The sequence below is a fragment of the Cygnus olor genome, chromosome 5 (assembly GCF_009769625.2).
Source record: "Cygnus olor isolate bCygOlo1 chromosome 5, bCygOlo1.pri.v2, whole genome shotgun sequence".
In the NCBI taxonomy this organism is placed as follows: Eukaryota; Metazoa; Chordata; class Aves; order Anseriformes; family Anatidae; genus Cygnus; species Cygnus olor.
In genome coordinates this window covers 17,034,811-17,062,642 of record NC_049173.1, presented here as the reverse complement: position 1 = coordinate 17,062,642, position 27,832 = coordinate 17,034,811, and the positions used below count along the sequence as shown (strand labels likewise).

General features: G+C 42.8%; 1 protein-coding gene across 2 annotated transcripts in view; it reads right to left on the bottom strand.

The window, feature by feature from the left end:
* Positions 1 to 27,555, bottom strand: part of FBLN5 (fibulin 5) — a 49,665-nt gene extending 22,110 nt beyond the window's left edge. Inside the window, exons 1-4 of one of the 2 annotated variants that reach the window (XM_040558907.1) lie at positions 27,102 to 27,555; positions 24,901 to 24,955; positions 22,386 to 22,437; positions 21,000 to 21,242 (exon numbers count right to left, since the gene is read on the bottom strand). In XM_040558907.1, coding sequence (XP_040414841.1) covers positions 21,000 to 21,242; positions 22,386 to 22,437; positions 24,901 to 24,955; positions 27,102 to 27,118 — 367 coding nt within the window. In that variant the 5' untranslated portion in view covers positions 27,119 to 27,555. Of the gene's footprint in view, positions 1 to 20,999; positions 21,243 to 22,385; positions 22,438 to 22,503; positions 22,593 to 24,900; positions 24,956 to 27,101 lie in introns of those variants that run through there. The other variant, XM_040558908.1, reaches the window with a different exon arrangement.
* Between the last annotated feature and the right edge of the window lie 277 nt (positions 27,556 to 27,832).

The following is a 27,832-nucleotide window of genomic DNA, read 5'->3' as shown; positions in this document are numbered from 1 at the left end:
CACAGATTCTTTAGAATTTAGTGGCATCATGGAACAATGAATGAAATATTTAATTCACTGTCTGTAAATAAATAATTTAAAAACCATGCATACACAAAATCAAGGCATTGCATAGTCAGAAAGAAGTCAAAAAGCCTAGATATCAAACTGCAGAACACTACCACATCTCACCACGGAGGCTAACACGCAGTGCTGTTTTATACCGCCTCATGGCCACAAAGAATGCAGGACTGAGTCCACTCTCATTTATATCAGTACTAATACAAGAAATCACAGCGTAAGAAATAAAACAAAACACCAACCCATTGAATTAAAACCAGACATATTCAATGCTGGTCATATGAAAGAGGCTAAAACCAGACCAGAAATTTCAAGAGAGAATCATATATGTGGAATCATAACGTGAGTGGCTACAAGATACCGAGGATCTGGTTTTGGTCCGCTGCTTTCCACATTTGGAATAAAATGCAGAGAATCACAAATTGGTGGAGTTAAGAACTAAAAAGGGAACAGAACTCATACAAAAGATAATTTGCTGGGTATGGTGGGCATATTTGAAAGTTCATTTCAAGGCAGACAAATGCAAGGTCACATATCAACAGTAAAAATTGTTCGTCATGAAATTAACTCTAGGGTCATGAATGATAATCATTTGAAAATGAACTTTTCCTGACACAGCATTGCTAAAAGGACAAACATAAATATGAGAACACTGAGTAGACACAGGAAATTGTTCTTACCACTGTATATTGCATTAGTAAAATAATTACAGAAATACATTTCTGGTGTCAGCACTTCAAATAGCAATATTGCAAAAAGATCGGGAAATCTCCAAAGAGTACTTCCAAGTCACGAAAGCTTGTCTCATAGCAAGATAACACTCCATTTATTAATCTATTTAAGAAAAGGTTCGTGGTATTTTGACAGTGATCTCTAAACATCTGCATCGAAACAAAATTTGTAGCTGGAGACAGTTACTAAATCTAGCAAAAGACAATGGAGTGAAAAGTTTGGACATTTAGTAGAAAATTTCAAAATAAAAACAAGGTGCAAACTTTAGCAGTACTACTGATTTGGAAAACATAGTAGAGCACATGGTAGATGTTCTATTACTTCAGGGCTTTGTACCTGAATGATGTTTCTTCTCTGAAATGTGCTGTAGCAATAATCATGCACTTGAAACACCAATTGCTGGGAAAGGTTGCATGGCCACAATTACTAAAAACAGGATAGGAATTTGTGAAGTTCTTCCAAATTTTTTCTCCTTTGCAAAGATTTAAATGTACCCATATACAACTTTTCATTAAAAAATTATTTGTAATTTTATTAATACATTGAATTTTGCGTGAGAGATATTATACATCTGATGTTTGTAGCAACTGCAGAAAAAAATATTGATAGCATTCTTATGCTGGAAGTTGTCAGACTACAGATGTTGGGCATGTCGACCACCTTTCCTTCTGGACACGCAGAATGATTACATTGTTATGAAGCATGAAACACGACGAAGAGAAAGAATGCAAGCTATTACCAAGGGTAGTTGAATCAAAGTCGATTCAACTGCAGTTTAGAGGAAGTGGACATTCAGGAACTAGGAGCGTTTTTGGCAAGATGAGTGGGTTCAAGAAGTGGAAATACAGCAGGAAAGAGAAGGTGCTTAGGACATACGGCTCTCTGGAAGATGAGGTTCAAAACTGTAAGCAAAGGCACTGTTTGTTTTTCTTGTGCTCAGAAAAACAGGACTTTATGCATTAAAGAATACAGCACAAAATAAAGTCCTAAAGATTTATTGCTAACTGAAATACTGCCCTAAAAATTAGCTAATCAGTTCAGTTGCCATATCAGAGCTCTTCAGGAAAAGACTTTCTTAACAAAAAGCTACTTTTAAAAGAAAAAAAAAAGTTAAATATGTTGATGAATTTCATTTTGGCCTTTATGAGCAAGTGGTTACCTACTACCTGACAGAGAACACGCATGTGAAAATCTTGCAGCTTACTGCAGAAGCTCTACCCCAAGATGATTTGCACCTGCCACTACAGCAACAAGGGAGACCATTGCCTTGTCCATCCACGTGTGTTGAAAGGTGGTATTGGTGACTACACTTTACCTCTCCACAAGTGAGGTCCATGCTCAGGGTGCTGAGACTGTTCCACTCCCTTTGTGACAGCTCCTTTCCCTGCTGCCTGGCAAGGTGCTAACACCCCGAGCAGAGAGCTCTCAGAGGTGGACATGGAGTTCCCATCTCTGAGCTAGAACCACATTCTTGGAGACTTTGGTGATTAGAACAGAAACTTTGCTTGGACACTGTATTCAAGAGGCAAGCCAATGTGGACAGAAGATTTCCAAGACAATATGCTTTTGGCAATGTGCACTGCTTCACAGATGGACTGTTACATTTTGTTCTATTTGGAACATGTTTAGCATGCATGACTTCCTTTCTTAAGTAATGAATTCTGATAATCATGCCACAGATTTCTGTGGGTCACAGTAGTAGCTGTGGCTGTGTTGCATTCTGGTGACCAACCATTGACAAAAGCGGACATGTTTTTGCCATCACAATTATTGGAGAGCCGCTAGCACCACAGGTTTCAGTGCAGTAAGGCTGAAGATTAATCCAACAATTGTGATAGCACTGGTCTTGTAGAGCAAAAGGAGTTTGTGATGGAGCTTTTCTTCCCCCTTCTACTAGGAAGGGCTGTTCTGGGGGCCATGCTTCTTTATTTATTCAGTCTGTATTTCTGTCCTGCTGTTGTACCAGCACAACCCCAGGAGCTCACACCACCCTAGAGATACACATTTCTTGCAGAGAGGCTCAAGGCCCTGAGCTCATTCCAGAATCTCTGTCTGTTCAAACACCGGAGCTCATTCAGTCATTTATAACCCTCAGGGCTCCATTTTAAAATAATACAAAGATTGGATGTCTATTTTTTGTAGGAATAATTACAGGCCAGGACTAAACATCCGAGCTTGGTAACATAGGTATCAGTTCCAAAAATCCCTGGAACAGAGCACTTTCCCCAAAATTCTCCCCCACTCCTTATTTGGACACTAAGAAATAATTTCCTCAGTAGTAGATTTTTACTCAGTGAAATCACATGTTTTTTCAAGTTTCTTTTCTTTTTTTTTCTTGAGATAATTATATTTGATAAGAAAAGGGGAGAAATAACAATGCCACATTCCTAAAGTGCATACTGAAGCCAAACTCAAACTGCTGCTGTGTGGGGTCAGTGTTTTTTTCCAAGGACGACCGACCCTGTGGAGCTTGGACACGATCCCAAATCAACTCCCCAAACACCTGTTTAATTGCATAGTTCAGTGTCTGAGGACTGGCCATTGATTGCTGAATTAATTTCCTACGTGTATCCCACATGCATTATGTTATTGGTCGACTGGTAAACAAGGATTAAATTATTATTATTCTTTTCAAATAGATGGTCAGCCTGGAAGGGGATACTAATGTGAGCCATGAATCTGTACTGCTGCTCATTCTGCCTGGTCTGAAAATTGCTCAACATGTGTCACAGGTTCTAGATCTCCTGCCAGCTGTCAGAGCATTTCCTTAGCTAACACACTTTCAGCATTACTCAAAGATGATAAACAGCAGCTTAACTGTGAAAGGACTTTGCTCTCTGAGCACAGTTCTAGTTCTGCTTTTGTGATTGAGATTTATGGGACAGCAATGCGTATAAGTGTACAGCAAGGGGACAGAAGGGTGGCAGCCTCTTCCTCTTCTGCTCACAACAGTGCTGTGCATGGTTCATCGGCTCAGCATCAGCTTGCACAATCCCAGCTCCACACCTCCAGCAATTCCCAGTGCTCCCTGTTGGTATAAGATCATGTCTGGTTGCATGGACTGTTCCCAATATTCCCTGAGTGCCTCCACACAAATACACGGTCTGCATGTTAATTTTGGCATCAGAAATGAGACAAACTAGTACTTGCAATTAAAAGCTTTGCTTAAACGTGGGAAGTCCGTGCATTTATTCTCTGTATTTACGACTTTTTTGATTGAATCATAGAATCGTTTAGGTTGGAAAAGACCCCTAAGATCACCAAGTCCAACCGTATTGACCATTAGTTGCACAGAACATGTTTTGTGGGAATCTCAGTTATTTCCCTCTGCACTAAAGCTATTCCAAGTAGCTGTGGTGCAGCAGAACAAGAGTACCTGAGTATCCTGAGGAGCAGGGTAAAGAATTGCCAGCATTCCAATGCTTACACCGAACCCGCTGCATTAGGAGGTACCAAGCAGCTGCTGCTCACATCATTGGTTTCATCTTCACTGGGAGCAAATATTTTTCAGCTGAATAAATGGAATGTTAGTGGTGTATTATCCATTTCTCAAAGTGACCTGTTTCATACGATCATATGCTATGCTGAGATCTGCTGGTATAGTGGTGAGAGGAGCCAATGAGCATGCACTGAGAACACTCCCAGCTGCTAGGAGATTATGTAAGTGACACTTTCTACTGCAATGGAAAAGAAAAAGGCGTGCAGTCAGAGCAAGCAAATGCACAGGCAACTGAGACTTTAAAACATAATTCTAGCAAAAAGTCCTTACAGTACTCCTATGCTGCATTGTTTCAAATAGTCTCATACAGAAACCTCTAGAGAAGGCTAACAAAATTTCACGGCAGTTGAACCATTAACACTGAAAAGGGGAATTTTTCTATGGCTGAATTGTATATTTTCTCTGCAATTCTATGAGATAATTTTTAAAGATCCTGTTAGAAGGATTATACTAAAACTATAGGAGTTTCAAACAGTATTTATAAAGCCTTTAAACATCTCTGAAATCCTATTGGCTTTTCCTCCAATGAATTATTTCAAAGACTTTCCTGTAAAGGAACAAAACATGAGAGAACTAAAAGAAGAGAATGCTATTCCTGCTTTCGCTCCCCAGGGAGCTTTGAGAAATCACTAGCACAAACAGTCCAGCCAGCTGGTTTAGCCAATTGGTGGTCAGTTTACATTTCCTCTAATAAGTGAACTTCTTGACCGTACATTTTAACTGAGTCATTAAGAGCTCCTTTTCCAAGTGTTTTGGCAGACTGAATAGGTCTGAGACTGCAAGTAGACCACAATAACCAGTAAAGAGGAGAGCAGCCTTATTTTAATACAGCAAAAGAAATCGATCCAAATGGATTCAGAAATTAAAGCCACAATGAAAATAGAGGGATGCAAATATCCACCTGCAAGGTATAATGACAACTTTTATTGGAAGGGTTGTTTCTTCCATTAAAATGCAGCCTCTTCTGACAAATCACATGTCAAAAGCTTTAACTACTGCTCAAACACGTTGCAGACAACTGTGGAAGTATTGTAGACCTGAAAACGCAAGGGATCTCCTTTATAGGGAACAGGAATAGAGGTATGAGATTCATCACTTGCTGATCTGTCACTAAACTTCAGCAACCATCACCAGCATCTCCTTCAGGAATGGACTGGATTCAAAGCTCTTTGGCTTGGGGATACAAGGAGGTTCCTGCTGGAGGTGGCATGGTCTCATTCCACTTAAACTATGTGAGTCAAAAGCACACACAATGAAGACTGCAGTGTTTTGTCTTCCTCCAGCAATCAAAGACCTCATCCCCCGTTCCCTGAACCTAGCTGATAAAACCAGGAAAAATTACCCAGCCACACACCTGGTGCTTACAGCATGTGCCTCTGGAGCAGTTTTGTCTTTACTTTAGAGGCTCTGTAGAGCTGACCAGCTACACCTGACTCAAATCACATCACTTGTCTGCCCAAACTCAGCCCCGAGCTCTGCAGGCAGGGTTAGAAGCTGTGCTCTCCTTGGGAGGGAGAGCTTCCCATCCCGGCCCATGGCAGCGGCCCTTGCCAGCTGCTCTGAGAGCCACGGCAATTGACTGTGAAGGGAGTGTTATGCTTGGCACTGAGGGAGCGGAGGAGCTTATCAGAGGAGAAGACTGTTTTTCATATTTCATCTGAGTTTCAAATCTGTCCATGTGTCAGCACACTTTATAACAATCTCAAAAGTGCCGCAAAGCCAAGGTAATTCTTGTATAAATGTTAGGGTCTTTGGGGCTCTTTCGTACACAAAGAATGGGTAGTGGACAAAAGCCAGCGGAGAAGAAAAATCCTTGAGAATTATCCTTTGCAAGTACTGGCTTCCAGGCTCAGACAGCTGTGTCCTCATTACTGTTAATAGCAAAGAGCTATGCATGTTGGGCAATATTCCCCTTTGAGTGTATACATAGCAAGCCATCTATTTATTTATTTCTGTGGTGGTGATCATTGGAAAATGCCTATAATCCCTGCTCAAATAACTGGTTTTAACTCAGATTTGGCATCGACTGTTTTATAATGATTGAGCCACATTTGCTTGGAATTCTTCCTTGCAATGTTCCAAAAATTGCTGCTGGCCAACTGGGTTGCAGACCTTCCTGGATAAGGGAAAACTGTGTGGATATGGGAGGTTTGGTTCGTTCCAATCAGTGTGTGATGTGGATGTCTACTGGCAGTTCTCCTGCCCTCCTTACACTCAGTTCATGGCTCACTGGAAAAAGAGGTGTTTCATCTCAAAGGGCTTTTTCCCTTCCTCTTTCTCTCTCTGTTTTAAAACCCATTCAGTTACCTTTAAAGCATAAATAAAGACAAGCTTTCAACATTTGTAAAATCGTGAGATAAGAGCTCAAAGCAAATCTGCTCAGCTTTTAGAGGCAGAGAAAGTTGTGTTTTGTTTAATCCCAAAAAATTCAAATTGTGAGCAGGAACATAACAGGTTCTGGGTGGTTGTGAAACTCCCAGGCAGGCCAAGATGTAAGGCTGAAACTGCAGCAAATTAAACATCTAATAAAAATTACTTCACACTTGCAGGAATCCTGGCCCTGACCTGTCAATCACTAAATAAATCAAGATAAGCGCAGATCTTCTTGCCCTGAGAAGCCGTGGATGCCCCATCCCTGGAGGTGTTCAAGGCCAGGCTGGATGGGGCTTTGGGCAACCTGGTCTGGTGGGAGGTGTCCCTGCCCATGGCAGGGGGTGGAACCGGGTGGGCTTTAAGAGGCCCCTTTCAACTCAAACCATTCGGCCCCTTTCAACTCAAACCATTCTGTGATTCTGTATGACTCTTTTCTTCTACTGATTCTGCCACAAACCAGTTGTGTTGATCTGGATGGCCTTGACTGGATTTGCACTCAGTGAAACCAAGGATTCACTCCACTGAGAAGCTGATATTCCTTTGCTTATCATTGCTTGTATTTCACTATGCCAGCTTCCACCCAAAGATCTCTCAGGACTTTAAAATCAATTATAAAGCTCAAAGCCTGTGCTAAATCAATGCTACAGCTCAAAGTCTATTGGAGTCTAAGGCACAGGTAAATTAAAGGCTAACTCCAATACCAGACACAGTGGCCTGCACTTCAGGCACTGCATTCACAGAGCCATTGCACAAGGCATGTCACAGGTGACCTAAGGAAGTTGTCCGGTTCCAGGCTCCTCTTAAAGCAGGAACAACTCAGTCAGGTTGCTTGGGGCCTTCTCCAGCTGAGTTTTCAATTTCTCCAAAAGTACAACCTTTAGCCACAAGCTTTATGAGCCTCTGTTCCAGTGTTTGACCACCTTCACAGTGAAAGTGTTTCCCCTTATGTCTAAAAAGAATTTCCTGTGTTGCAGCTTTTGCCTGTTCCTGTCCATGTGCACCGCTGACATGGATCAGGCTTCATCTTCTCCCCAGACTCACACGAGATGGTTGAAGGCAGCAAGCAGTAAGATCCTCTCGCCAGCTAAGAGAAAATACTAAGCAAACAGACATGACTCCTCAGTACCCTGAGCTACCTCACGGCTTCAGACAAGCATCTTCATTTAACTGAGGACAGCACCACATTCTTTTACCACAATAAAATCTTTATCTGTAAAAATCCAAATTCTACTGCAGACTGAGATCAAAGTTCATCTTCTGCAAGCCTTTGTTTCCAGTAAATTCAAGAGAACAACTTCTGATTTAATCTGTCCTAACATAAACATGTGTCTTAACGAAAACATTAACTTTGATGTTAGAAAGCTTGTACACAGCTCAGTTGTAAACCTTGTTATCAGCATGGTTCATATTGGCAATATTTTGTGCATCTCTGCTTAAATTACCAGAAACTGTTAAGGTGGAAAACCCATTTCAATGGGTACTGTACAGCTACAGCTAGAATAGGTACTGCCCTACTCACACATACAGATCTGAGTGATTTTTTCCCCCCAAAGCCTCAAGGTAAGTCTTTTTGCACCAGAATTCAGAAATTTCCAGTGAGCACTGAGGGCTGGACACTGTGGCTGGCTGTATTACGAAGCGGCTGGTCGTATTGCCAACATCACAGGAAGTCCCCACAGCTCTCACAGGCCCTACAAGAGCTCAGAAAGATGTTTGCTCACACTGAGCTTTCTCAAGCCAAAATGGTTCAATTCCAAGTGACCTGGCCTGAAAAAAAAACGTGTTCTGTTCATATAATTAAAAAAAAAAAAAGTAAACAAAAAAAGGTGATGTTCCCAACCAGATGGAACATGTCTGTGGCTATTCCTGGAGCAAACTCCTCCTCTTACTCTTCAGAAGGCACATCCCGGTGAGTTTTCCGTCATGAGGACCTGCTCTAGTGAAAAGCTAAATCCTGCTTTTTCGCCCTTACTGTACTACCTGCCTTCATTAGCCCCTTACTAGCACAAGAACTCTGGTCATACCTAGTCATACAAGAGAGCAGACATTTTAAAAGGCACAATCTCCAGCACAGACCACGTTTAGCAAATCCTTAGCATGACTTGAGTTTTACCATTTGTGGTTTTCTTATCTCCAACCAAATACCGCAGACAGGGTTAATTCAGCATTCCAGGGCCCTCTCAGGTCAGAGGGAATGAACTACCGATGGATCGTGCATTTCTGCAGTGGTTTTAACATCTCAAGCTTCTAGCAGGGAGCTTGAGACTTCAGTGGAGCAGTGCGTGGTGGTATTTTGTGTCTTGTGATGATATAATTCCCTCATCAGCTTCAGAATGCACATGACCAGCTGGATCATTAATGGATGCAAAGCACATTGTCAGCTGCTAATTACATTTACTGGTGGTGTATGACACTTCGGTGCCATAGCTCTTTGGGCTCAAATCTACACGCAGGTTTTGAAAATTGCCCAGGGAATATGGTGATAAAATTTTCACTTTTCCAATTAAAATTTCAGGTTAGCAGAAAAGGACCTCAGGGTTCTGGCAGGCACCAGCTCAAATAGGAGCCAGCAAAGTGCCCTTGCTGCAAAGACTAATGGCACTCGGGGCTGCATTAGGCAAAGAATTGCCAGCGAGCGGAGGGAGGGGAGCCTTCCCCTCTGTTCAGCGCTGGTGAAGCCACAGCTGGAGTGCTGTGACCAGTTCTGGGTCCCCAGGACATGGACATACTGGAGAGAGTCCAGTGAAGGGCCACGAAGGTGGTGAAGGGACTGAAGCATCTCTCCTATAAGGAAAGGCTGAGAGAGCTGGGACTGTTCAGCCTGGAGAGGGCTTCTGGGGTGACCTCGCCAGTGTATACAAGCACAAAGTGTAACCCTGTACAAGCCTATTATTGTTCTCTTACTCCACTTTTCATCTACAACTAGTTAAACCTCTTGAAAATGCTCAAGAGCCAAACTGTAATGTTGCAAGCAAAACAAAACAAACAAGAAAAGCAAACCAATGCTTATTTTACGGAGAATTTTGCTCCAAAATGCTGCTTACTAGCTGAATAACGTAAAACAGATTTGCAAAAACACACCTTCAAATAGGACTGCTTTAACAGGGAAGAACACCGCCTTCCTAAAGCTGGCACACTGCCGTCTGTTGGGAAGGCTGCATGAAACCCACCGATAGCTGTCAATATGGGCTGCTCCATCACAGAGTAGGCCCTGCTTTTGATTAAAATAATTCCAGTCTGCTTCTGGGTTAAAGCTCAGATGCAATGCTTCGTGATTCGCTGGCAACCAGTGGTGTATGTATTGCTGAATTCTGCCTCTGAAACAAACGAGAGATCCAAGGCCGCCCCGGCCTATGCCTGGTTTGGGACTCCCCAAAGGGGCTGCAATAGCAGGAAACCAGCAGTGCTCCACAGCTCTGGGACCACACCTCCCCTCCCTGGCCCCGTTCCTGCTCCAGGAGTAAGGAGTGGCAGTCTGGCAATCCCACTTTGCGCTGCTCCAAGATTCCTTCTTCTGAAAGGAGACCTCAGGCTACTCCTCCGAGCTATTTCAGCTTTGCATTCCTCCATCATGGTGACAGTAACTTATGTAATGGGTGGAGGCCCTTACCCATGCTAACAAACCTCACAGGGCTTGATAAAGCAGGCAGCTTTCTTCTGTACCTCCATGCACACTGAAAGCTGGAAATGCATCAAAGGACTAAAAAATACAGCAACTTAAAGATACCCGTTAACATGTGTCCCACCCTCACTGGTGCAAGAGAACTTTCTCTTTAACAATTTTTTCAGGCAGTATTTAAGTGTTCCTGCTGATACATTTAGTACCATCCCACCCCGTAACATACCTAGTGTGTTCCTGTATAACCTGACCCATCTCTGTATCCTAAGGAATTTTGCTATGTTCAGTCTAAAAGCAATTTCCCCGCATTTCAGCGAATTACGCCATGCTCAGGAATAAGCATTCTTTTGTACTACCCACCACAAACAACTTTTGCTTCTCTGACACTTGCAGTTCCTATTGCTGCCATCCTACCCTCAGCTTTACGCTATACTTAACTGCTTTAATCACAGTCAGCCTCAGTAATGCTCCCCAATTTACTGCTGCTCTGTACTGATATTTCCATAAACTTATCTACATTTATCTGGTAGTATTTATGCTTTATGTCAGTAGTTTGGATCCATTCTTAGAACCATATCAAAGGACTATTCCCTCTGTGTTTTGAGATGAGAAGCCTTATAACACTGGGAAACTGCCCAGTGCTACACTGCTGTTGATATTACTGCCTCCCACCAGACAGCCCAGCATTTGCTTATTTTTTCACCTACTGCTGGGTTTTCAGTCCCTTAATTTCCTGAGCACAACCATAGCTTTTGTGGACTTCTGTGTATTCCTGGGTGTTCAGTCTCCCCATTCTGTGTCACCTACAGGTGTGTTGGGGTTGTACCACAAAAACAGCCTTTGATCCAACAAGCCATTTACTGGCTCACCAGCTAATGATTCACTTGCTCAGGCTGGCTTGAAAACAAGAACTTCACAAAACAAAACAAAATGTTAGAAAATGAGAGCTCAAAATATTAGAGAAAAATAGCCTTATGATTATTTTTTGTGGGGGGGAAAAAAAAAAGAACAAAAACCAGTGTCAGCTCAGACAGCAGAGCATGGATTCACTTACATTCACTTGGACCTGGCAAGTTTACGACGACCTCCTCTCCCCCTCCTCCTAGGCTCTCTGTTTAGCTGAAGTACTTCTTGCATTTTCAGTACCTGAATGCCTTGTGAACACGAGTGGATTTATTCTCCCTGTAGTGGCATGTTATCAATGTAGAGATGGGCAATAGCACAGCTAAGGAAAATTTCCGGAAGGAATCGTGCTTTTGTATACATACACTGCCAGGTGCCCAGATGAAGACTCCATACACACCCTACGTTTCAGAAAGGTCTGAATGCTCCTGCCTGAAAATCTGGACCCACCTCAGATAAATGATCAATGTTGAAAAAAATAGTGAGCAACAAGGTCAGAAGTTGTACCAGCAGCCTGTGGCAAAGGACTGTAGGCTAGAATAAAGGGCATTTACATATCAAACTTCCATCAAGGATGGAGGTCAGTGAGATCAAGGGGCCGACCCAAGCCTTGAGAACCCAGCTCTTCATTTCAGCTGTCCCGTGACCTGCACCTCAACCCATAAACCGGACCATCTTTCTCCTTACGCTGCAGCACAGCCTTCTACCACAGGGCACCTGCAACAGTAAATTATGTCTGAGATGAACTAAAAACAGAGGGGGTTTTGCTGGTATCAAAACTGAAGAGGAACTCAGCCCTTCTCATCATCCCCAGAGGCCAGCACACCCCAGGCACGAGGCAGAACACCAAAACTTCTCCCCTGAGTCAGACTGGCGAAGTGTAACTTCCATTCACCTCCCAGTAGCTCTTTCCTTTGAGAAATTCTCTCATGTCACTGAAGTACTAAAATGGGAAGCCAGTCAACTGGCAGATGGAGGGGTCAGAACATGTTAAACTGTACACAACATCAGGCAGCTCTCACATTTCTGCGTGGCAGCTCTGCCATTCATCCAGTGTCCTGGGGACAAGACAAAAGAGCAATGCCAGCACGTTACCTCCGTCTATAGAGTCTGGCAAAGCATACCACCCGTCTGGCTGATTTCTACAGGTAAGGGAGCCAATACATATTTGCTATATATTTTGGCTTTATGTCTTGATTGTGACATAAAACCACGGCCAGTTTCAGGCTGGAACCAAGTGAAAAGAAACAAAGCTGACCCAAGAAATATAAGGGAGAGGCCAAGAAAAATGGTGATTTGTAAGCCATTGAGAACGCTGCCATCTCTAGGCACTGTGGATGCTGCTAACGCGTGCAACAATTAACATGGGCCTGAGCAGAGTGCTGGTGCCATTAACAGGACCGAAAATAAATAAGCCTTCCAGTTAAAGAAGGACACGGCGAGCTCTACATGCCGTGCCAAAGGGAGGGAGAGAAGGAGGCATTCCTGCAAGCAGCATCCCCGAGGCTCCCAGCAGACCGCTAGGCATGGGCCGTCACCCACAGCCGTCACCCACAGCCAAAACAGACTCTGCAAGGAAACGAGAGGGGAGCAAGCCACAAGGCCAGTGGCTTGAGGAAGGGTACTTGTGAAGTCTGTCAGTCTTCCAGCACCATCAAGTGACTTGATTTTCCTTAAGCCCTGTAACTGTCTGGTTGGCGGGTCTGCCTCGCGTGACAGCTATCCACAAAGGAAAGCTCTCGCTCAATCTGCTCCAGAGCAGACAGAGCTAATCGGTACATGGTGGCTTTAACTGATCTGGCACTGCTGAAATCCCTGGAAGTAAGACATAATAAAGGCAAAGCAGCCACAAAGCCCCACGTATCAAACCGTTTTTAGCAGTTAGTCTAAAGAATCATTCAGAGATTAACAGCAGGGGTCAGAGCCCTGCCCTGGCCAGCACATGCCTGGGGATATGGCAGGCTGGGCACGAGTACTGCTCCTCTGAAATGAGTCACATAGAGCCTACTGCCAACTGGCTCTTGCTGACAGCTGAAGGCTATGTATTGTCTGGCTCAGAGCCAGTGACCAATAACCCCCAATTCAGAGACACCAAGCTTTACTGAGGCCATTAAACCAACCACAACCCAGTGAATAGGCTAAACCTCTTTCTCTTGGACGCTCTTTTCCCCTGCAGTCTTCAAAGCACAAGGGAGATGGGATTTCTGGGTTCTTGCCACCTTGGATACCGAAGATATCACCCAGCCCCAAGGAAAAGAGAAAGCTGAAGCACATCACAACAGAGAGAGGACAGTCTACAGGAATGTCAATCTTCCTGAGCCTGGATTGCTGCCTGGCCATCCAACATGCCATGGACACTATCCTTTCTGTGCCCATGACCCCTCTCTGCATATGACCCAGGTACGTTTTGCAGCGTGACCCTTTCTTGTTCTGCTGTCCCCCTCCACATATCACTGTGCTTCCCTCCCAGTCTCACTACAGAAAAAACAGTAAGCTTTCAGTGACCCCCTAATAATAAGCAGGTGAAGACACATCCACAGACAGAAACAGCTGAGTTCAAGCTGAAGTTGGAAGCAAATGAAAACGGTTCTGTCTGCCACAGTTTTTAAGGTGACCAGTTCTCTGCTCTTCTCCCACAATGTCTAAGAAACCCTTATCATGGTATCAGGAATCAGGCAGAAGGAAGCATGGTACCAGACTCCCTGTCCATAAGCCGATTCAGCTTGCTCTGAGGGGGTTCAGTGCCTTAGGCTCAGACAGATTAAACTAAACCTACTGAATTCGCTGCAAGAACTTCTGCTCCAAGATCCTAAGATCTGCAAAGTCAATGGGGGCCGTAACCACAGGGCTGAGAGGAGTTTTGGTCTCCAGTTGACTATGCAGCTATTTAACCAGTCTGATTGCAGTTCAGTTGGGACTATACCATAGCCATGCCTATTTTATTTTCCCTTCTCACATCATTGCACACTAATACAGCCAGCGATGCCTGAAAGGCACTGACGTGCAGACCAATAAGACTTGCATTTACTGTTACATTTTGCCATACCCAGGAGCCTGTTTTTTTCACTCCACATAGAGATGCCAGTTTTCTTAATAACATGCCAGCTTTCTTGGCTTGCATGTTATATTTCTTGGTTCAGCTTTATCCATTTCTGTGTGAGTAGTAGAAGTTTCACAAATAAACGAAGCACTTGCCTGTGCTTTAACCACCAGACCGTGCTCCTCCTACTTAGCAAGGAATGACAGAAGGAATAATCCAAGCCACAGAGGGCTCAGTTTACCCGGCTACAGACACGTACAGCAACCTTCTCTATCAAGCCAATCCCTCCACCACAAACACATTTCGTTCAGTGAAAAGCAGCGTTTGCACCCTCATTCTCCTTTGTAAATTCTGCTGGGGTAGGATACGCTTGGTGGTGGTGAGGTCAAGGGGTCAAGGAAAGTAGGAATGACCCTGCTGATGGACACTGCTGTAGAGACAGGCTGAGCCTTACCTTTCCTCAGCCCCAACCCCTCCTCTGTGCTGGTGCAATGGTTTCCTGAGGGAGGAAGGAGCTCTGAGTGGTTTCAGATGTACCTTTTCATCCATGAACATTTTATGGTCAACTCACAATTACCTTTAGGCAGACTGGTGGGCTTGTGAATAGATCAAGCCATCAGATCAGAAGCACTGAGGCTCTGGACCCAAAAGAATTATAACTGTGCTTGTCTGGAGCTGAATGATGTGGGTTTATCCAGTGGGACAGGGCTATGTTAAGTACATCTATACAACATTAATATCATAGATGTTCATACAGAGCACATATCATATCCATCAGTCCCCTGGCATATGGTCCTGTCTTAGAGCACACAGTTTATATTCTCCACATCTTTATTTTACCTGGCTTGTCTTTTCTCATCATTACTTGAGATGATCAAGGGACAACCATCAAGAATTTTGCTAGAACTTGAAATGATCACAGAATAAGTAGATGGTGACTGAAAAACAACAGGATCAAATAACCACCAAAAGCTTTTGTAGCACAGGTATTCTTGAAGTAAACGGGAAATACTGGTGAAGTTCTGGCACTACTTCTCTCCTCTGGTCTATGCAGAAACAGACAAAAATGCCCCATGATATCGAACCAATTTGATGCACTAGGGAAGTAAGTTCCCCACACCTTATTTCGAGTTTTGCTGTTGCCGGATAATTAAACTGGGCCTTTTTTTCTCTTGATTATTATTTTTTAAATGATAGCAGTCAGAAATCTACCTCAGCAGCTGTCATCCACTCCTGAAATGATTCTTGTACAACCCCGAAAGAGATTTTTTTTTCAGTTTAAACATCATGAGCCAGAGTCCCAAAATACACAGCATGTTTGTCTATGGCAGTCAGGAACCAAGTCCAAAATCCTCCAGCCCAAGTCCTCGCTACCAACCACAGCTCCTTCTTGAGAGGCAACTCTCTTCTTACAATGGCAGCACGAGGTCCAAATTTATATTTCCCCATACAAAAGCTGTCAAGAAAACTGGTTTAGGAATAAAGGCAACATATCATGACCCTTAATTTAATCAGATGTCACCAGTTCTTTGTCCTATCAAGAGGCTGCCCTGAACTTCCTGCAGAACCTATTCTCACGCAATCGCTTTGTTTCCGGTTAATTTGGACGTGATCGCAGTGCTGTCTAACAGGGACCACATAAAAACCTCCGGGAACTGGCCCTCTGAAACAGCAAGAGATTGTCTCAGATCAAGAAGAAAAGGGGAGGACACAGAGCTGAGCCAACTGGGGTTAAAAAAGACAATGGCAGGAGCAGATTCCATTTGTTTTCTCCTTTATACAGTCCCTTCCAGGGCACAGTCACTGTGCTGCACTTCCCTCCTTTTCTTCCTCCTGTTTCTAATAGGACAGAGCTCACTGCAGAAAGGTTACTATTAAAAGACAGCCTGGCCTAGTGGCTAAGGCACACCTCTGGACTTTATCCCTGGCACAGCCATGGTTCTGCCACAAGATCTGGGCACCTCATTTCACTTTCTTGCATCTTCATTTCCCTCTCCTCTCCCCAGATGTACACATCTGGTTCCTTTATTTTGCTTGAAAACTCATCTAGGCTGTTCTTCGTGAGGTTGAGTGGAGGTCAGGTCAGTACAATTGCAGGCTTGGATGTGGGTTTTAGGTATGCTAGCAATATAAATGATAATGATCTAAAACCCATCTGTGCTAAGGTAATGCTTTGAAGGAAGGAGTTTCACTCCATGAATGAAGGGCTGGGGATCTGTAGGTGTGGAATGTCGGGAGTCCTGGCAGTCGCTGGGAAGTGAGGAAAGGTAAAGCAATGACTGCTGCACAGAGGAGGCCTTGAAGAACAATTCTGACTTACGCTAGGAAAGAGCATCTTTCCATTTCCCCCTGTTTTTGTGCTTCTTCTTTCTAGCCTTTGTTTCAAAAATAAAGATTTAAAAAAAAAATATTACCTCCTCCACTGGACTCCTCCCTTTCCATCTCTAGGTCATACCCATCTTGCCTTACACTTACACCCTTCCTAACACGTAGTTCTCTGTCTCTGCAGTCTGATTGCTTGCTCAAATTCCTCCATTCAGCCCTCTTAAGATGCCTCCCCATCCGCATCATCTCCTCATATTATGCATCTGTATTAACAGGATAAAAAGCAAAAATAAGAGTCCACCCGTTACAGTTCGCTCCACAATGCCCAGAAGGATCTGTGCTTGAGGCATGTTTTAAAAATCATTGTAAATCAGGAAACAGCAAGGTGGAGCGAAGGGAAATTGGAAAGAACTCTCGGCTTACGAATGTATAATGCAAGACCATGGGCCCTTGCTCCACTTAAAACTTGCCAGCAGTTACGAGAGCAAGTGCCACGAACAAAAAGTCATTATTATGGCTAAACATTCAGTATTTATAGAGAAGTAGCATTGGAAGACAAACAGTTCAAGCAGTGCTCTTCGGCTGGTTGTTCATTGCTTTTTCCTGAATGTGGTCTTTTATTCCAGCATTAATTGTGGCTGTAAATCATTCTCAACCTGCTTTGGAATGAATTTACACATGCAGTTGAAAGCACAGTACATTTATACATACAAGCCATAAGGCATTCAGCAACTCCAGGGGTAAAAATACCCATCCATCCATCAAGAATCAAACCCACAGAAGATTTTAAAACAATTATCACTGAAGTATTTCTCTGCCTGCTGCCAGAAGTGGCTACAGCTGCTTCTGCACCATGTGGAGGACACTGGAGTGGGCAAAGTGGTCACTGACAGGTGTCCTTGAGACACCTCACCGTGTCAGGCACTTGTGCCAGGAAAGGTTTTGTTTCACAAGGGACAAGACCTGGAGATCTTGAAAAGATCTCCAGAAAAGATTCTTGGTAAGGTTGAGCAGTGAACGTGATGGGGAAGGAACATGGACACCTAACCCCTGTCTGTGACCATCCAGGTTAAAAAGGTAGAAGCCAAAAAAGCTGGAAAGGGAGAAAAATTGCTTGTACTTCTTTTTTGCTATGTTGCAATATATCAGCCCTCAAGAGTAGAATGTTATTTGAAACACCTGGGGTGCACATTCTTCTGAGAGCCAGGGACCCTCTCACAGCCTTCCCCTGTTTCTGTCAGCTCTAGCAATGAGGAGGTTTAAAAAAAAAAAAAAAAAAAGAGCTAGAGCTTGTTAAGTCTTATACTGCTTCCAGATCAAATTTTTATCCTGTTTCACTTTGGAAGTCTCTTGAACAAGCTCAGTGTTTCAAAGCTGAGGCTGCAAATCTCCCAGGGCAGGTTCCTGTGTTTAATAAACTGTTTTGACTGGAATTCAAAGAGAAAGTAAAGATTCCTGTTGGCCTAGCCATAGAAAATGTGGCCCAGACCTGTAACCCCATATCTGACCAGACAAAAAAAAAAGAAAAAGATATTTCTCAGAAACATTGGCATGAGAATAGCTCTGCTTCCCCTGAAGTCAATAGAAAAAAGTCTCATCACCTTTAATGGAAATACCTGTGACTAATTTTTTATTTGGAAAGAAGGTGCTGGAAGGAGATGCCAGAACACCAGCATAACAAACCTGTAAGTTATATAGTGGTTCAGCTACTGGGCAAGAAGAGCTTCCAGTTTACTCTTTTCAACCATTCCACCACAACATTAACCCTTTAAGTGCTTCATATCCTAAGAGCATGCTGAATGCTGACAAGCAGGGAAGCACACAGTGACCGAAATACCACTACCATGAGCAACGCTTATAATTTGCTTAGCGTAAGACGTGACTCATGTGGATTCAGCCTTTCTTGAATGACCTGGGTGAAATTCCGGTGCTGCCTGGGGACCCTCTCAAGGTCCCCTGGTGCCTCACCTCCACAGCCTTCATGCACGAGTCTGCACATTGACCCCGCTAACAGTGCCAGAAGTCCTGGAAACAGGACGAGACCTTTCTCCTGCCACTGCAGTGAGACATGCGGTACTTCACACCATTCTCTTGGTGCCTACACTTTCCATCCTAAGGCACACAGACACAAAAATAAATAGTGCATCAAGACAGTGAACATCCCCCGGGATTTCACTAAATGAAAAATGAAATCTAAGCTTGGCAGAGACCTTTTCGATCTGACAGGTCTTGTTTTCTTTAAGTTTCATTTTTCTTCCTCTAATACAAATATGACCTACCATCTGCCCAAATTCAAACCTGATGTAGATTTTCAAAAACTGTTTCCAGCTAACTGTGATACTCAAATAGCAGTCTGTCTTTTCCCATCTATTCTTGTTAATGTCTTTATTCACCAAACTTTCCCTCACAATTAAATTCCCATATCTGAAAGTTAAAGTGACAGAAGCGAACAGCCCTGATTTAAGAATTAGTCCTCACATTTCTGCCAGCATGGATGGAAACAGACATAGCCTTTACAGGCTGGAAGTTACACTGTCAAAGTTTCCAAAATCCACCTGTTTTGATTTGTATGGTTTGTGTGCAGCAGGCCAGACAGTAAATATAGGGGTTTCATTTCCCCTTTGATTTCAGCACTTCTTTTCTATTAACTGTCCCATTTCCTGATTCATCTACATCAAAGTTAGCAAAATGAAAACACTCCCGAAAGCCTACAAATCAATACATAACTTAAGATGATCTATTTGCTAACACCAGAAGGACTAGCTGCAATTTTTAAAGGACTGGATAGCATACATGGTTATTTTTACAGCAAACACAACATCTCAGGCTTTCAAAACTCTTTGTAAAAAAAAAAAATTTAAACAGGTGTTTATTTATTAAATTTTACAGTATATATTACTAGTGCTAGTTAGAAAATGCATTTCTGCTATCTTGGAACATAATGAGAGCAATAATTCAAATATAGAAAAATGTGCCCCAAAGAATCTGAATTTAAATCTACGCTTCTGCATCTCCTGTAACACGTCATGGTCTCCTCACACAGGGAAGCAAATGAAGTACATCATCGGAAACCAAGTCTTGCCAGAAATTCCAGACAAGAGGGCAAAATCTGCCCAAAAGACGAGTCAGTTTCAGCTCGTGTTGTTCTGCAGCAGCATTCAAATAGAAAAGTTCTGAGTTAAATGCAATTCCTTAGTTTACAGACAGACAAAATTCTCTACTGAAAGCGTGCATCTCCTGTGCTTTGGGCTTTTTTACTTGTCAGAGACCAATTCTATTTAAAACAACAAAAACAACCACCACCAAAACTTTTATAGAAGTTAGCTACACACAATAACAAATAGAAAAGTAACTTTATCATTAGGACAACTGAGACACAGAAGCAGTGGTTATAGACAAACTTTGTGGAAGACCTGTGAGCTACATCTCCAGCATTTACCCTGAGCAGTCACCAGTGATTAGGTTGATTCTTATCTCTTGTAGCCAAGTTTGGCATCAAAATGAATATCCTGGCCAGTGGAATTTCCTTTGATTTAGTTCAGAAGTTTTCTCTCCACTCCCTCGTAACATGACATCATCAAAAGCAAGCAAACCAAAGGGATTTATTCCAAATCTCCCTTAAATTTGCATAACACAGAACCAGCTTAGGTACAAGGTAAACCTGGTATAAAACGGAGTAAGTGAAATCAAAATCTAGCCAAAAGTTGCAATAGAAAAACTACCAACACAAGAACACAGAGTTATTTATTTTATTATTATTATTATTGGAGACTTGGGAACACCAAGGTCCTAAGAAAATGTCAAAGGTCTGCTGGGGATGCAATTCTTTCTCTGTGTGTTCGTGCAGTGCCTAGAACAAGAGATTTCCAGTCTCAGCTGAAGAAGTCTATAGTCACAATGGTAGTAGCACTAAGAGTTGTGTAATACCCTCTAGATAAGACATGCTCCAAAGGCATCACAGTCTAAGTGAAGAACACAAAGCATGGGAGAAAACAACTCTTTTATACCATCTACAGCTGAAAGACCTAGGTCCAGAAATCTGGACAGGGTCACATACAACCAAGAACTGAATCGGTATTTTCTCAGTCCCAGCCTAATACTTCGAACGCAGGCTATGTTCTCTCTCAAGGACAGAATCATAAGCGTAAAAGGCATCCTTTTGATTAACTAACAAATCACCTACCATCAGATGGCTTTTTATGTCACAAAAAGTTCATTTCTCTCATAGAAGTGGGTTTCCTGATTAAATAATCAGACTAAAATATCTTAGCTTGCACTGAGTTATGACTATATGGAATGTACACCTCACACCCTTTAAAATAAGGTTCAGCATCTTGGGCTTCAGTAACACAAGAATAACCAAAGGACAATTGCAGGACAATTGTTTCTTCAATGTCAGACAAGCTTTAATAGAAATAGAATACAGAATAAAGATTTCTACTACTTACCAGCACACTGGTTGTTTTCATCCAACTGATACCCAAATCGACAGATCAGAGGTCTTGTAACAGTAGGGTAGTTAGGAACTGGGCCTGGTGCTGGGGGCGGTGGATAAATATTTGAGTAAGGGTTCAGATATGGTGATCGATACACTGGGTTTGTTCGGGGTACACATAAATAGCCACCATTCTGGTTGACACACACCATATCTCCTCTACAGGCCTCAGGAATAGTCCGACATTCATCAATATCTGGAAGGAAATTGCAAAAGTTAAATGAGTGACTGCTTCTTAGCGTGAGCTATCCAAAAAACAGTTAACATTTTTTTTCCTCATGACTTTACTAAAAATTTGATACTCTCTTTGAACGGCGGGGCTAATCTTTCTTTGTGGAGCCTTGCTTTGAAGCGAGATTGCACTAAATCAGGAAACATCCCATATATTCCATATATCCTGTGTTCTACTTGTTTTAATTCAGCATTAAAGGGAGAGGGGAAAGCCTGCTTTGTTATTCTATAAATGTTCGGTTTAAACACTGATTTACACATGGCTACAGCATGCTACCGCCTATTCCTGCTAGTGGGTCTGTCCAAACCACAACATGCAGATCAGGATTTCAAACGCTGGTGGTTTGGTTTGCCCAGCTGTGAAACTTGGATCCTGATTTGGAACTCCCGAGCTCCCTCCCACAGAAAAAGTTAGGGATGTTCAGATCTGGGGATGTGGTTCAGGCCTCTTTCTTGTTCCAATTGAGATTGTTGTTGAATCAAATTTAGAAAGATAAAAGTGGTTTACCCAAACTGAACATTTGTTTGGTTCTCAGAGCACAGAAGCATTCGGCTGCCATGACAGAGCAGGCAGCCTGCTGCTGTTTTTCCCCCTCATTGTTTGAGAGACTTTAATTCATGCAGAAGATGCTGCCCTAGAGACTGAGGGCCTCTCTTCACATTCATTTATGAAAAGATGCTATAGGGTAAAGCGTGTGTTTCCCTACACCTGCCTCAATGGTTGTCCTGGAGTTTCAACATGGAGCAGTACAGACTTTATCTGGGGCCTCCAGGTGGAGAATACTGAGTTTGGAGGAGAAAGAGAAAGAAGGTGTGCAGCCCTTGTTATTTGGCAACTGGACTGAGCTCCCAAACTCATCTCAGTGCATCACAGACATTTGAGAAGCACCGACAACCAATTAGTATCCCAATGTCACAGACTGATATATCCTTGGGCTATGTAAATGCACAGACACATTTATATATATACACATGCATTTATTCACACACACACATTTATCACACAGCAAGGACTTTTCACCTAAAACATACCAACAGCAGCATAAAGTTAACAAAGTCTGCGTTTCTGAACCCCTATTTAAATTCAATGATGTAATTAAAATCCTACCTAAGCATTGCCCAGAGGCACGGTCCAGGTCAAACCCATTAGTGCATTGTTGCTAAAAGGAGAAAACAAAGGACACTCAGTGACTGTGAAATGAGAGGGTTGCGAGTCAAATGCTCACCTGGGTTATTACGCTTAGTAAAACCGTTCAGCACTACACCAAAATGTTCAGTACGCCAAAATAAAGTCCCTTCCCCAAAGGCAGCAAGGAGTGAACCTGAGACCTCCACCACCTGATAGCCCCTTAACTCAGAAGGCAATTCCCACAGGTGGTGATGGTTACAGGCTGTTACTCTCTGCTGGGATAGCCAACACCTGATGTGCCACACACTCTGTACCAGGAATTAACACAGAAGCTGCATTCTTCTATTCTGGAATATTGTTTTTGCCAGAACAAGGGGGAATCAGTTCAAAGGCACTAGCTAACTTCTCTAACATGCTTTGAAACTCCACATGTAGACAATTCAGTACATACCTCTCAAGAAGCTAGCCAGCTGACCTGAAGCCATAGTTAAAACACAAACTTAAAAAAGTAAGGCTTTTAGTTCGCACAAAACATTTAGATTTTTAGAGGATATATCTGTGCACTACATGTGTTCTATGCATACAAAGTCACTGGAAACCTTGTTCCTTCCTATCCTATGCTGCTGGTCTTTATCAGGGCTGGAACCTGGAGTCTTCAGCACCTAATCCGTGTTCCTCAGCATTTCTAACTAGTGACTTTTGTCAAAACCCATTAAAATGATTCGCTGCTCTCCCTAGTTTTTGACAGAGCCTTCAGCCGTGTGGCAGTGGGCCATGCAGTTGACACAAGGGGATCCTTCCAGTGAGTGGGTTATGGTAAGGCAGGTGAGCAAGAGACATCCAGAAAACAAAAAGCACTGAAGGAACCAGAAGGCACAGGGTTGGAGTATATTCAGGATTCCTCCCTTTTTTGTTGTTGTTAAATGCTAAAGACACTCATTTTGGACTTTGTGGAAGAAATCAATGGAAAACCTTAAAGTACTTTGCATGTGTTTGGAGAAGTAGCAAATTGTAGGTCGGAAACAAGGTGTGAGACAGATTAGTCAATGGAAGTGGGCCATTGCAGGAGCTGTGAGGGGACATGAAACAAAATACATGGCACTATTGGAACTGCTCCTGCCGTTTGCATGCCCAAATACACAGAACCACTGCTAATAGTGTCAAACATGTGAGAAGGAATTCTGCCTTCATTTATCTTGGTATTACAAGGTACTTTGATACCATGGTGGGGAAAGTCAAGATATTCTGATGGGTGAACGTATAATCAGCCTCATGTTCTAGAGAACACACATATCCAACCTTTTCCTATTTTCTTCTGTGCTGTACTGCACGCACTACACCCAGGTTAGTTGGAAAAGTTAGGTTAGTTTTTAACAAAATTATTTTTTCCACAGTAAACCATGATTCAGAAACACTTAGACTACTGTAGAAGTGGTTTCAACAACTTTCTTGAGCTTTATTCTAGAAAAGTTTCCAATATCGAAATGACCAGTTTCAATATCTTCAGAAAGAATTTGTTGCTATCATTTTGGTTTCAAGTTGTTTTTTTTTGCTTGGACTTCAAAATTAATTTATGGTACAAGATGTTTCTATTAAAAAAACACTGGAAATAATATTTTTTAAATTATAAAAACAAACCCTTAAAGACATCTCAAAAATTCTCGAGGGGCATGAAAAGCATTTCCCATACAGATCCAATTTTCACAAAAATATCAGTAAGCACGCCACATGCAGGAAATTTTCAACCTAACAGAAGAAAAACACAACTACTTTTCAAAGTCTTTTGGCAAAGGTATTTAGAAACACAGCTCTGGACATTGAGCATATCTGGATTATCAACTAGGAATCCAAGCTTAACATGCCTTTGGGAACTGTTTTTCCTAATTTAAAGTCCACTTGGAGCCCAAGAACACAAAGAACTAATGCTTCTGCTATTTCAAGAACTGGACCGCTCTACTTCCATCCACCCTCAAAAGCCCTGCATCTCGAACAAAAATGGCTTTGGGCACAAATTAAAGTGAAGCCCTAGCTAGGATGCAGTCATTCAGGCTCGCAGTCCAAAAACAAAGTCTTAAGACAAGGTTCTGCCAGACTGCTATGCACAGAACATGCCTGTTTACGTGACTAAGTTTTCCAAACATTGGTGTTCCCCATCACAGAACTGAACTGTCCTTGCTCTTGTGGGATGACTTTTCTTATTTCCTTTTTCAGACATGTTCAGTTCAGAAGCAGAATCAGGTTTTTAGTGAGGTCCAGGTTTCTGCAGGGATATTTTGCTGAGCTGGCAAGGATGAGTCAAAAAGCTAAGTCCATGTTCAACTCCAGAATCCTGTTGGCTCCAAGTCCTCCCCTCTAAACCCTTAGACCACACAGCTTCCTTTTCATGCAAACCCCAGACCACAGAGCTTCCTATTCACCTGCTAGCCAGTTAAGTCTCATGCCATATAGTGCTTCGGTATAAAACAGTACAGAGATCTCTCTGTGAACCTCTCACCTGTGCTCTTCCAGGGTTCGAAAGGCAGACGGCCAGTGTGAAAGCAGTCAGTATCCTGTAATGTGCATAGAAAATAGGCTGAAAACCTTCTGATATCCAGGCTCATTATACAGAATTAAATACACACGGACAAGTTAATCTCTAGTGACACTTCAGTGCATTCCAGAGTTTTGTCAACATGAATTTGGCCTCTGGAGAGAGAACAATACAATTGTGGGCCAGATTCAGATCTCAGAGTCATTAATTTTGCTATGGTTTTATGAAATCAGGACCAGAATTGATTTGTACATAACTATTTACTAATATTTTCTTTTAATGCCACCCCACGCAGTAGCTGCTTAATGAACAAATGCACAATATTCAGTAAAGCATTTCTGCCTCTCTCTGACACCTTTCTTTCGACAATATCCAAGTTCTTCATGCACACTGTGCACATTTTACAGATGGGTAAACCAGCACATGGGCCCTGCCTAACCTCATAGAGCAACTCATTGGCAGGACTGCAGGCTTGTCATGCAGGAGGTCCTGAATCCACGCCAGTTGCGCTAGCTGCTAAACCGCACTTCATCCCCAGGAGGCTATATCTGAGATTAATCCATTTTCTTAGGGCCAGATTCTGTCCCTTTCCTCAGTCTTCAGTACTACATTGCTCTGCAAGTAGACACACTGTGCCAGGTCATCAGCTACTAGAAGCTGCTATCTTCAGTGGAGACTTCCCCAGTCATCTTAGCATCTAGTGGGACTTGCTGGGTCTCTTCACTGCAGCTGAAAGAAGAGGGTCCCTCGCTAACAGAGCTCTGTGGCTGTATAGGGGACTCTTCACCTGGAGCATGAAAGTTCTCTGGTCAACCAACCCCCCACCTCCAAGTATCTACTGACAGGAAAGCAGGAAGGACAGCAAGAAATATCTTTTTTTCTCTGTACTACGGATTTCAGTGTTTTGCCTCTGCCTTATAGAAAATTTCTTCTCAAGACTATTAAAACCCCACCTTGCTTAGCTTGGATTCTAGTTCTGAATGGCAATTGTATACATTTCCCACAAAACCAGCGCAGGAAACGCAGGATATTTTAGGTAGTCTCAGTTCTGCTACTCCACTAAGCTGCCAACTTTCTCTCTTAGAGCTGTCTTTGATTTCCAGTGCAAACTGAGCCGCTGAACAAGACCTACAAATGCATCACACAAAACCATGCACAAGCAGAGACCGACACATTTGGACACATTTGCTTGAATTGTGGAAACAGGCACAAGCTCTGAAAAGTAAACACAAACCCTAAAATGGTTGTTCGTAGTGCTGAGGAGACAGATCGTGTTTGTTGGCAGCTTCTGAGTGACAAGGAAAAGCAAATTCTACACAGACTTTTCCTTAAGAGTCGGATGCAAAGCATTCAAAGTGCAGCGTTATCCATTTAGGCTTGCACTTCACCTATTGATTCTTTAAATCTTTTTGAAGATGTTTTAAAGCAGGCACTGGGTATAAAGTCTGCACACTCGCTTTGTGCATAGCAAGAGCAGCACTAGAAGGAAATACAACAGGTTATAGCTGCATGTTAACATATGTAGCAACACGGGTGCACTTCACACTGTTGCAGAGCAGCACACACTAGCAAAATCTGCCATAAAATCAGTCAGACAGAACTCGTACTTTTCTAGGCGGTCTTTAGTTTCTGCTGTTACGAGATGATATATTCTTCCCTCCTGGGGTGGGGGTGACCTTATTGCCTCATATGTGTTCTGTCTGCAGCCACCATCGCAGTTTGCCCGTTATTTGAGATCTCAAATCTGCTCAAGGATTATTAGCAGACATACAACACAGCCTATCAATGCTTTATTCAGCTGGTCACAGTAGCTCATCCAGCAGGCAGAGGATTTTAAACTAGTAATTAACTTCTGCAATAGTAACTAATTAGCTTCAAATCAATCACTGCAGCCAGGGGGCTTGTTTGCTGTTGCAATTCAGCACTCCCACCGATATCGGGGTTCTTAAAGTGTAGGATATAAGCACAGATTAAGAAGAAAATCGTCAGAGACAGCACAGCTTTAATAACAGACAGATTGTCTTTCCCCAGCTCTGACCATCGAGATCCCGTCTCTTTGCAAATGGCTTTAGCAAGTGGATTGGCATACTGAATCCTTGCCACAGATATTTTCCACAAGTAGGTTTCCCTTCGGTAAGTAAAGAAGTTTCATGCATAGCACTTACCTTTTTAATCCTTGCATGTCCAAAACCGTTGGGGAAAGGTGGAAAAAAAACCAGAGCCTGTGCTGATGAATAACTAGAAAGTGTTTCCAAACATTACCCTCTGCTAGCACTTCAGTTCCTCAGTCATTTATAGTCCAAAGAATGAAATAGCAAGTAATGGAGAAGATCGGGAGCAGTCTGTACGTCCTCAGACACTGGAGAGAATACAGAGAAAGCACCTGGTTTTGCTTAGTTCTCTTCTGTAATTCAGCATTAAACCAATTGGAGGAGGAATGTTAAAAATGAACACTTCATTTTCTAAGTATGTTAAACAATGCAAATGGGGGCCTCAGCCTGGGACAGCTGGTTTAGATTACAAAGCTCACCAACTGGCTAGACTCCTCACAACAATCTCGAGGAGCCTGCCAGGATAAAACACTAACAGCTTGAAGGAAAACCTCTCCCGCTGCAAACTTCACAGTTAAATGTGCCTCAGAGCAGAGAGCACCGTTATTGGACAGAAACTCTTATCAAGGGACCGGAGAAGGGAAGGGATTGTTTTCCTTGTTCTGAGAACAAAAAAGTCAGGCTTTTTTGAGGCCCTCTAGCCGGTGTCTCGGACGATAAATATGCAACACTCGCTGCTTCATGCCAATGGCATAGCGATGAAAGTTCTGACCCTCTGGGAGGTGAATAACTTGAATTCATAACCATCACAACTACAGGAACTATATTGCTTAGGGATTACTTGA